This window comes from Crocuta crocuta, unplaced genomic scaffold (genome assembly GCF_008692635.1).
Source record: "Crocuta crocuta isolate KB4526 unplaced genomic scaffold, BGI_CrCroc_1.0 scaffold115, whole genome shotgun sequence".
NCBI classification, from domain to species: Eukaryota; Metazoa; Chordata; class Mammalia; order Carnivora; family Hyaenidae; genus Crocuta; species Crocuta crocuta.
This window is the reverse complement of record NW_027530575.1, coordinates 6,373,595-6,385,823: the sequence shown is the minus strand read 5'-3', so window position 1 is coordinate 6,385,823 and position 12,229 is coordinate 6,373,595. Positions and strand designations below refer to the sequence as shown.

General features: G+C 34.5%; 1 protein-coding gene across 5 annotated transcripts in view; it reads right to left on the bottom strand.

Moving 5' to 3' along the window:
* The window catches only part of PIBF1 (progesterone immunomodulatory binding factor 1), a 205,411-nt gene that overhangs the window by 75,258 nt on the left and 117,924 nt on the right, over positions 1-12,229 (bottom strand). For all 5 annotated transcript variants that reach the window (XR_013336015.1, XM_077767858.1, XM_077767856.1 and 2 more), the window contains exons 11-12: positions 8,862-9,027; positions 2,822-2,972 (exon numbers count right to left, since the gene is read on the bottom strand). Coding sequence is in view for 4 of the 5 variants with exons in the window: in XM_077767858.1 (XP_077623984.1) it covers positions 2,822-2,972; positions 8,862-9,027 (317 nt within the window). In the remaining variant the exon portion in view is untranslated. The remainder of the gene's footprint in view (positions 1-2,821; positions 2,973-8,861; positions 9,028-12,229) is intronic.

Below are 12,229 nucleotides of genomic sequence, written 5' to 3'. Positions count from 1 at the left end.
TCTTGTTTTCCTTCAATTTTATCCCTATTTTTCATGGTGAACTAGGGTCAGTTTTCAGAAGCAGAGTTATTAGTTGTCAGGTAAATGTGGAAGCAGAGATGATATATGTTATTGCCAATAGTGTTACCAGCTAACATAGCTCCAGATGCAAGAGTAGTTATCCAATTCAGCTCTATCAGAATGGCAAAATAGCTCTCTTAGAGCTGTTACTTAGATCCCTACCTGACTCTTGCCTCAAAATTCAGAAGGAAGAGGGTAAATTCAGTTAACATCTCAAAAACTCATCAATTAGATATTGATGGACATCTGAAATTTGAGTTTAATACCTAATGGATTAGTAACTCATAAGGTGACTATTCTATTGGTGATTTAATTATAGAAACAATGGTAAATGGTTCTAAAGAGATATGAACGTGTCTTAGACGTACAGAGCACCAAACTATATTTGAGTGCCACCATTTTTCTCAAGCTAGAAGCATTAGGAAGGCTGTGGGGAGACTAACACTCATAGAGAAGGCACAATAGCCAAATCATGGAAAGAGCCTAACTGTCCATCAACGGATAAATGGATGAAGATGTGGTTTATACATACAATGGAATACTACATGGCAATAAGAAAGAATGAAATCTAGCCGTTTGTAGCAATGTGGATGGAACCTTGAGGGTGTTATGCTAAGGGAAATAAATCAGGCAGAGAAGGACAGATAACATGTATTTTCACTCATAAGTGGAACAGGAGAAACTTAACAGAGGACCATGGGGGAAGGGAAGGGGAAAAAGAGTTAGGGAGAGGGAGGGAGGCAAACTATGAGAGACCCTTGAATACGAAGAACAAACTGAGGATTGATGGGGTTGGGGGAGAGGGGAAAATGGGTGATGGGCCTTGAGGAGGGCACTTATTGGGATGAGCACTGGGTGTTATATGGAAACCACCTTGACAAACCATAAAAAAAAAGTGGGCCTTTTAATAGGCACCTGCATTTCCATATAAATGGGATATAAAAATATTTAAATGGCATTACAATGTTTAATGTAAGTTATAAAAATAGAAATCCCGGCTCTGTACTCTCTGTTAATGGGAAAGCATTTAATATTTCATCATTAGGTATGATATTAACTGTGTTTTTTGTAGATATCCTTTATCAGTCTGAGGAAGCTCTGTTCTATTCCTTTTTTGTTTAGACAGAGGGACGTATGCAAAGTTATGAAGATAAGAGAGTATGGAATCTTCAAAATAATATGCAATGACAGGGAATGGCAAGGCATAAACTATAAAGGAAAGTCTATAAAAAGTCATGCTAAGGAATATGACTTCATGCTGTCTCAAGATGATGACAGAGAGGTTTTAAGGCAAGTGTATGCTCTAATCAAATTAGAGTCAAATCAGAGTTGAAGATTACTCTGACTCCGGTGAAAAACTAAAGACAAATTTGGAAACTGTTCCAGTTATCAGATATTGACCCTAGAAGTAGAAAAAAGATAATGATAGGAATGAAATAAGTTTTCCTTAAATTGGCCTACAAACACAACAAACATAGCCTTTACAAGAAAATGTGCCCAAATAGATTCAAATTCAACTTCAGCTTCAGTTGAAGTTTAAGTCCACTTTTATAAGAATGCTGCTGATATTTCTGACTTTTGAACAAAAATAATGTGCTGTAGCAAATATCTCAGTCAATAGTGAAAGGTTAATTTAAAATATTCCCTTAAACTGGCTGGCTCAGTCAGTAGAGCATGCAACTCTTGACCTCGGGGTCACGACATCAAGTCCCATGCTGGGCATGGAAGCCTACTTTGAAAAAATAAAAAATAAAATAAAATATTCCTTTAAAGTCAAGGAAAACACAGGAAGACAGTATAATAAGAGGAAACAGAGTAGAAATTAAAGGTTAAGGATTATAACCCAGTACATTCAATAAATTTCTGTTTTTTAAGACTCAAGGTGTCAGTCATCTCCCCTCTTAGGTGTTGTACTCCTCACCTTAAAAGTGTAATTAGGAGTGCCTGGGTGGCTAAGTCAGTTAAACGTCTGACTTTGGCTCAGGTCATGCTCTCATGGTTTATGGGTTTGAGCCCCACATTGGGCTCTGTGCTGGCAGCTCAGAGCCTGGAGCCTGCTTTGGATTCTGTGTCTCCCTCTCTCTCTGCCCCTCTCCCAATCATGCTCTGTCTCTCTCTTTCTCTCAAAAATAAAATAAACATTAAAATATTTTTTTAAGAAAAGGTGGAATTAACTTATGACTGTCCTGTATTCCCACTGTGAAATGCCTGTTTTTTGCTAACAGCACATATCTCACTACTTTATTATCTTTAATATGCTTGTTTCTTCCAGGGATCTAGACTAGTGAGAATTATCACATGAACTCCATGGCCCCAGATCCTGGCATATGTAAACATTTCATTGTTCAATGAGGGAACTAAATAAATGAAAAGATAAAAATCTACTGTAGTTAACCTCTTAAAAATTTTTTTTTAATGTTTATTTAAAACATTAAAGCCAGAGCATGAGACACAGAATCTGGAGCAGGATTTAGGCTCTGAGCCATCAGCACAGAGCCTGACATGGGGCTTGAACCCAGGAACTGCAAGATCATGACCTGAGCTGAAGTCAGGCACCGACTGAGCCAGCCATATAGTTAACCTGATTTTTAAATGTCAACTACTGAAACTGAGATTAACTAATTATTAAAATATAAAATATATATTTTTCAAAAGTCACCAATTGGATTTTAAAGAAATATATCAGTGTTTTTAGAAACAATCGCAGGTTCCTTGTGCTGCCAGAAAAAAAGCTGTGTGTGTGAGGTGGTGGGCGACTTACTTTCTGCAGTTTGCATTATTATTTCATCAAGCTCTTTTTCCAATCTCTCATAAATGTCGAGCCTTGCCTGATGATCAGAGTTCCGTGCTTCAAGTTCAGTAATGCGTTTTTCAGAAGAAGCTTGGAGACTATAAAATTCTTTAGTTAAAACCTAATAGTGGAAGAAAAAAATCAGAAAGGCAGGATTAAAAAGGTTAACAGTGAAGACAAAAATGTTAACACAAAAATGCCTTTTGAATTTTTTTCTTTCTAATGATTTAAGTATGAGGAGAAAGCTCAACTGAGATGACTGAGAAGCTACAATTATTTCTGAGGTAAATTAACTCATGGATCGTAACTGAAAATTATGAACCATTTTATTGTATGAACTGAATAAACAACAAATTTAAAACTTAGAAATATTTATAGGAATAAGATTAGCATTTACTTGTTAGAACTACAAAAATGCAGTGATGTTATCCTTACTGGAGGTCATTTATGTGGCACCTACAGCAACTGGAGAAAGGCGTGCGCTTACAAAGCTGTGTGTGAAAATGCTACACTCGTCCTTCAGCTTTCCATCAGAGCTGACTCCATCTACGCTTACCACGGGTGTAATAGGATTTCTGGTTTCTCCAACAATCATAAATTCAAAGCAACAAACCAACATGATATATATGAAGTGCCACCTGGGGCAGTATCAGAGAATGCCTTTGTAGAAAGGAAGGATTTCAACAATTATTAAAAAAGATTAAAAAAAAAAAGCATGGAAATTGGAGTTATTTTGTGTAAGAACAAAAAAACTTTACATTCTTTACTGGTTTGTTGAAAGAATCACTATGATGATAATGAATTCACTAAAAAGAGGAGACATTTCTACTGACAAAGGAAATGTTTTAATGCTTAAATTCCAACTATTTACAAAGTTTACTAACTAGTAGAGATTAAGTTATGGAGTGGTATTATACCTGCTTTCCAATACAGCATAAGTAATGTAGTATTTCCTTAAAAGCAACAGAATATTTTGGTTAAGAATATGAGTTTGTAGCCAGAAAGATTTGGGTTTCAATGCTAGCTTTGACACTTACTTAGTTTCGGATCTTAGGCAATTAATTACTCTTTCTAGGCCTACCACAAAACATTGTTGGAAGGATTAGATAAGATAATAAATTCACAGTGCTTAGCAGAGTGCCCAGAACAAAGTAAGTTTGAAAAATGTTATTACTACTTTAAGAATTATGAGAACTCTGTATTAAATGGCTTGTAGAAATAAAGATCCACTCGCCTAAGTACTCTGAATTCTCTATAATTAAACAATTTTTAACACAACCTATTTTCTTTAACGATTTCATCCTAATAAATGTACGTGATTGTGTGCTTTCTTTGATGAGGAAAAAGGAGAAGGTATAGATCTAGTTACAGTTTTTTTTTTTTTAACTTTTTTTTAAGCATTTATTCAGTTTTGAGAGACAGAGAATGAGTAGGGAAGGGTCAGAGAGAGAGGGAGACACAGAATCTGAAAGAGGCTGAGCCATCAGCACGGAGCCTGATGCGGGACTCGAACCCACAAACTGTGAGATCATGACCTGAGCTGAAGTCAGATGCTTAACCGACTGAGCCACCCAGGCACCCCACAGTTTTTAACAAGTTGAAATAACAATTTAATTTTCCTTAATCTATTCCATCTTATTTTCCTTCCATTATTTTCACCAAAATTCCCCCCTGACATAACTTAAACATTATCTCCCACTCTCCAAACGTATTCTTTTGGGGGATAAAGAAAGAATAACATGGGAATAATGTTGAAAATTACAGGATGATTTTTAGTGTTCGTGATTGGATCAATAAAAGAAAATTCATCTTTGAGTATTATTTCTTCTTCATTCTTGCCAGCTGGAATATGTTTTCTACAGACTTATTAATTCATTATAACTAAATTATTAGACAGTTGAAATACTCTAGAGCTTTCATAGAATTTATTACATTGAGATGTCATTCATTAAGACTTTGGTGGCTGATGACACTAATTCCACAGTCAATAGAGAGTATCAGTAATGACATTGTTAAGTGATTATTCTCACAGCACTGCTGATACTATTTGTCTGTATTCCACCCCCCTCAACAAAATACCACACAAGGAAAAACTGCAGAAATGGATATCTGAAGAGATAAGCAAAATGTGGAAGATGGGATATTTTGTAAAGTATTATTCTAAGAAGGGATTTTAGAAGTACTATTAAATTGAGAGATGTAATTTAAAATCTTCTCTTTGTAGCCCAGAGAGATCCCCAGACACACCCAACACTGCTGGACTCCATGGCAGAGAATTCCTTTTTACTATGGATCTGCCTGAGCAGCTTCTATAGATAAATTTATTATTGTATTTGAAAAGTCAAAGAGAACTTGATTATTGGACCTATGGAAGGCTATTATATTAAATATTCTTTAGGAAAAACCAATATATGAACATTTGAGTTTGACCAGAATGCATAAAACAGATCAACGGCTTTTAGAAATCCATTAGATATTAAGCTTTCACAGTGGGTATTTCCTTCCTTTAAATAATCGAATGATAATACAAAATTATATAAAATCATACATAGGTATGTATAAAATGAATGATAATACAAAACTATAGGTCAATAATTGCTTTAAAAAGATCTAAAAATAGAAAGCCAGTGTTTTGGGAGTGTTTGCCAGTTGATAATTAAAGTAAAATAGTCCCCAAGTTACAAATCAATGAGAATATTGGGTAAAAGCCACAGAAAAGTGCATAAATATAACAATCTTTATCTTTCAGAAGATTATTTCTCCCCCAAATTCATTATAAATAGAAATGGTCTTAGAAATACTTTCTGGAACTTCAGAAAAATGGATTCTAACAACAGTGCTGTACTAACATCCATCAAACCATTCAGTCACTCATTACTTCTTGATCATCCACCATGAGCAAAGCACTGTGTTAGGTATTGGCGACACAATGATAAATGAATAATATTTTGTCTCCTCTCAAGGCTCCTAGTTTAAGAGAGGAGAAAATGTAAAGAAATGCTATTAAAGCCTCAGTTTTATCAAAGGTTTATAGAAACATAATATTTTTGGGGGCATCTGGGTGGCTCAGTTGGTTAAGTGTTTGACTCTTGATTTTGGATCAGGTCATGATCTCATAGTTTGTGAGATCGAGCCCTGTGTTGGGCTCTATGCTGACAGCATGGACCCTGCTTGGGATTATCTCTCTCTCTCTCTCTCTCTCTGTCTGTCTTTTCCTCCTCCTTCTCCTCTGCATGTGTGCTCTCTCTCTCTTTCTCTCTCTCTCTGTCTTTTCCTCCTCTTCCTCCTCTGCATGTGTGCTCTCTCTCTCTCCTGTGCATGTGTGCTCGCTCTCTCAAAATAAATAAATCAACTTAAAAAAAAACCCTATTTTTTACAAATGTGTTTCTCCATAACCCTTACACACAAAAAAACAATAATTGCCAGTCAGCCACATTCACCAACCAAATGGGTAGAGGTGTATGAGAGAGTGGCAATTGCAAGTTGTAACCTTTAAAAGGTCATGAAATCAATTCAGATTGCAACCAGTTAAAAATAATAAAACAGAATGGTTTAGTAAACATCGGTACTGTGTGCTGTATTATTTAGTGAACTATTTGTTTCAGAAGCACAGAGAGGGGAACTGCTTTCCTCTCTTCCTATATATACCTCCCATTCCCTTCCACCTGCCCCAACACACATCTTTAAGCAGTCATCCAATCTGAAAAAAAAAAAAAAAAGGAAAGGCATTTTGCTAGGAATTATGAAATTTTAACAATAACTTACAAAAGATGAATACCAATTCAGAGCTGATCTAATTCAGTCTAATTGAAAATGTGTGGGAGAATCTGCCACTGCAGATTACGACTGCAGTAGGTTCTTGAAGAATGTACTTGAAAAAGTATTAAGTGCTGAACACTGGTTTGCTTTAGAAGTAAACACTATCTATAACTTTTCCATTTCTTTATATATATGTATTTAATATTATTTTTATATTTTTTCCCAAGGCTTTATTTTCTGAGACCCTTTATCTTGTTAATCTTAGTTTTACTTATCAGAATACTTCCCAGAAATGTAATCTCTGAGGTATTATTGTAATGAAAACACACATCATTGGCTAATTAATCATGTTAATGACATTATTATATGTATTTCATTCAATTTTTTAAATGAGCATTTCCCACAAATCTAAAATATTCAGGAACCTGATTACATGTAACCATATAATACACAAATATAGCAAATTATATAGCTTAAAATCTACTAACTGTAAATTGTTTAATTATCTATTATTTGAATAAATTACTTCCAATTTTTGCTATAATATTTAGTGCTGTAAGTATGCCATTGATATACCGTTTACAAGCATTTCTTATTTCCTCAGGTAAAATTCCTTTACAATTACTGGATCAACTTTTTAAGGACTTTAATACAGGTTACCATACTGTCCTCCTGAAGAGAGGTTCCATTTTCTAAGCACATGAGATTTCCCCTTTAACGGTACTTTTGCCAGCAGTTTGAAAACAACAAACAGACTTATGTAAAGGTAGAAAAAAAGTTTAAATTTAAGTTTCTTTAATTATTAGGGAGAATACATGTTTTCACCTATTTCTCAAGAATTTTCATGCCTTTTCTTGGAAAGAGTACATGCCTTCTACATAGTCTCTAGAAGAGGAAGGTATGTCCTCTTGATTAGAGGCCTCTTAACGGTAAGGACCCAAGCCCTTTCTCCGATGTAACACAAGTATTATTTTTCAGTCTTCATTTATTTTTCCTACATGATTTCTTCCCCTACTTTTAATCAACAGATCAACAGATCCCAGGCAGACATAATATAAAATTTCATCTGTATCTACTTATAAAGCTATTTAATAGCTTTATAGCTTTGTATTTACATTTACATAGGACCCATCTGAGGTTTATTCTGATATGCAGTGTGAAGTATGGAAGTAACTATTTTCTCTAGTCAAATGATTACCACAGCACTGTTATCAATCCACCTTTCCCCCGGATTTGTAAAATAAACTTTACAATGAATATATTATTAAATTTATGTGATTATGGGTCTTAAGCTTTGTATTTGATACCATTTATGAACTTTTTTTGGGTGTGTTTTAATTGTTCTTGCCTCAGAATGCATTTTAAAATGTGATACATACTTCTTTTCATTATTTCTTTTTATCAATCTTCTTCAAAAATTGATTACTTTGATTTTTTTCCTAGTTATATTACATAATTACTTTGTTCAGTTAAAAAAGAGCATGCTAGGGGCGCCTGGGTGGCTCAGTTGGTTGAGTGTCCAACTTTGGCTCAGGTCATGATCTCACAGTCTGTGCGTTCGAGCCCCGTGTCAGGCTCTGTGCTGACATCTCAGAGCCTGGAGCCTGCTTCAGATTCTGTCTCCCTCTCTCTCTGCCCCTGCCCTGATCGCTCTCTGTCTCTGTCTCTCAAAATAAAATAAAAGACATTTAACAAAATTTTTAAAAAGAGCATGCTAGCAAGTAATATTACGTGATAGAAATAAAAAATATGTAATATTGAATATTACCTTCCAGGAAGATGGGTGTTTCTTCTTATGTATTAGTAAAGCTGTATGTTTTTCTTGATAATAGCCTCTGTACTATTCCTATTAAAATTATTCCAAGTAATTATATATTTTTTTAGTTGCTATGGTGAATGAAATCTTTTTCTTTTTTTGTGTGTTCTAACAATTCCAGTCCTTTGTGGTACACGTATTTCTGAGATCTATTGATCTTGTGTGTGCATGTGCGTGCATGCACGTGTGCACATGTGCAGGACAGTGCTAGGTCCTATAGGTAAAATAAAGCTCAACATGACACAGACCTTGTACTTAATGAGCTTACATGCTATGCTAATTTTACTAATTTTTATTTGTTATTTAAAAAAAGTAAACCCTATGCCCAATATGGTGCTTTACCTCACAATCCTGAGATCAAGAGCTGCATGTTACCACTGAAGCAGCCAAGTAACCCGTGTTAGGCTATTTTAAAAGAAAGGCTTGTACACGTACCTCTAATTTTTTCTGATATTTTTCACATTCCAATTGGCATTGTGTGAGATTTCTTGCAGTTTCCTCTTGTATAAGTTGAACACGCTCACTTTCAAAAGATTTTAACTTACTTTGATGGAGATATTCTGTTACTTTGCTTTCTGTACTAAGTTGTAGTTCTCTGTACCTGAAACAGAATGATTGCAAGACTATAAAGAAATTGGAAAAATTTATATAAATATAAACATTATGTTTAACTTTTCTATATTCCCATCTTATTATGTGATTAATAACATATTTATTCAGCAAAGCTTTTGTAAATAATTTAGATAGGCATACTAATGGAAATATGCTAAGTCCGGAAACAAAATACACCAATTAAACTACCTCTACTGTTCCCTTATTTTTATCCCTTCCATCTCCAAATAATTATTGCCTATTATTATTATTTTGTAAGACATTTAAAATAAAAAAAAGAGTAAGTTTCAGTTATAATGCTTAAAATGATTTAATTTCTATACATTTCAAAGGTCTTCTTAAATCTACAGCAAAATTGTTTCCAAGCTTGCTGTTTCTAAGTCTAAATAATGTCAGATAGAAGATAGCATGAACTATGCAAATTCTTAGGATTTTTATAAAATTTAAGTTAGTATATATATATACATGTATACAAATAGAAATATTATAAGAAAACATAATGTACAAATTACAAATAATGTACAAAATATATAACAAGTAGTCTATTGTAACACAGATAAGGAACATTTTCTTCATTTCATAAGTCTAACTAGTAATAAAACCCTTTCCATATATAAATCACCACATATTATAAATTTAAAAATGCTTCAGGATGAGTATGTTTTAGACAGCAAAACATAGACACATTATACTGTCTTAGGGAGCTATTATGAGCCCAATACAATGCTAGATATGTATTAAAATTCATGTATTCAAGTATTTATTCAGCTAGTCACTATGCTAAATAAATGTATATATAGGGGTAGACAAAATGTTATTCCCTCTGCCCCACACCCCCTGTTAAACAAGTTAGTTTTCTGGGGAAGACAGGCAAATAAACATGAAAATTCAACAGAGTATGACAAGTGCTTCAAAAGGGTAATCCCTAGCTTCAACGGGAACATGAAGGAGGCAGACATAACTTGGTTTATACAGGTGTGTGCATGCGTTTGTGGCGGGGAGGGAAGTGTATACGAGGTTTGGGATGGGAAGCGTTGCAGAGAGAAAAAACAAGAGTATGTGTACGGCAGGGAAGCAGCAGACAGTACAGTCAGTTTTATTCAGGGTACCTCATTTAATCCCCACAACAACCCTAGTACATATTTTGATCATGAGGAACTTGAGGCCCAGAGATGTCAAAGAATTTCTTTAACAGGCAGAAGCTGCTAGAACATTTCAGGTTGGGTTTGAAGTCCAGCTATATTTGACTCTATGGCAATGATCTTTCCACTACTACATGATATTCTTAACTGACATTTCTGAGATCAGATTAAGCTTTCCAAAGGTCATTTCACCAAGTGACAATAACAATCACATTCAAAGTATAATCAGAGAAGATAGGTAGTAGATATTTGCTACTGGCTACTTCACTCTTGGCACTCTTTTATCTTTGATGAAAACATCTCACATTCAAACTGGTGGAAGGTCAATGTATACCGGTACACATGGTTTAGTATACAGTAAGGTTTTCAGGGGAATGTCAGCTTGTCGGCTTAACTTTTTGAGAAGGCTTACATATATATATACATGAAGAAAATTGTTAAGAAGTTATATATAGATATATGTAACTAGAGATATATAAAAATATTTTTTGTATGGATAAGGAAACATTGACAACACTTTTTACTGAGACATAATATATAAACCATGAAAGTTAATCCTCTTAAGTATGCAATTCACTTTTTTTAGTTTTTAGTATATTCACAAAGTTGTGTATGAATCACCACTATCTAATTACAAAATGTTTTTATTACCCAAATAAGCAATTCGTGTCAACTTAGCAATCACTTCCCATTCCCTTGTCCCCCAAGCCCTGGCTACCACTGCTCTACTGTCTTGCTCTATGGATTTGCTTACTCTGGACATTTCATGTAAATGGAATCATAATATGTGGCTTGCTGATGTTTTCAAGGTTCATCCACGTTGTAGCATGAATTGGTACTCCACTCCTTTTTATACCTGAATAATATTCCATTGTATGGATATATCATGTTTTGTTTATCCCTTCATCCGTTGATGGACATATGGGTTATTTCCACTTTTTGGCTATTATGAGTAATGCTGCTATGAACATATGTAGAAGTTTTTGAGTAAACATGTTTCCGTTTCTCCTAGTTATATACCAAGGAAAGTAATAGGTTATATACTTAGGTCATATAGCCATTCTATTTCTAAGTTTTGAGGAACTACCAAACCGCTCTCCAATGTGGTTGGACTATTCTACATTCCCACCAGCAGGTATGAGGGTGCCAATTTCTCCATGTCATTATCAACACTTACCATTGTCTGTTTTTCTTTTATTACAGCCATTCTCATAGGTGTGAAGTGGCAAAAAAATTCTTTCACTCAAACATTTATTAATTCAACATTTTACTGACATGAAAACGTCCCTGTACTCCTTGGGGTAGGTTGTTTTATAAATATAATTGTATATAGTGTGTGAAATCAGTTTGGATTTTGTATGCTAAACTGGGAACACACTAGAGTGCATTATACAATAAATTTTGTTAAGTCATTTACAATGGGATATTGATCTTTGAAATTGCTTGAAAAGATTAAACTGCAAAGTTTGCCTTTTTTATGGATTCAAGACATGGTAGGTAATCAATGCCGACTCCAAGTAGGAAATTAAAAGCTTAGCTTTTAGCTCCACCTGTTCTTATTCATAACCCAGCACTTGAAAGTTACTTTCAGCACTATTACTCCTCCCCCATACTGAAAAGTTAAAAAACAATAGTTATCTCCTGGAAATCTGAGAACACTAGTTTAATAAGTTGATACATCTATAAGTCAGTTCTAGCAGTGAGGAACGGACCAGGACGAGAGCACGGTCTCAGGTAACTCCCGCTTTGTGTTTTGCGAATATAACCGGTCACATTTTACTTCGCTGACTCAGACTTCTCATCTCATCCTCATAATGTGAACATCTTATTTGAACTAAGTCATTATTATTCCCATGTTAACAACTCTGTTTGACATTCTAATTCAGTACAGTTACCTTAGGAAGTTAAATTTCTTACAAAGTTAAAAGTATAATCAGAATCTCTAACTATCCTCACAATGATCTCATCCCAGGCCACAATTCAGCTAGGTTAAGGCTACATTTGGAACTGGGTTTTCAGTTTTCGTAAGATTCACCCATTAACACATAC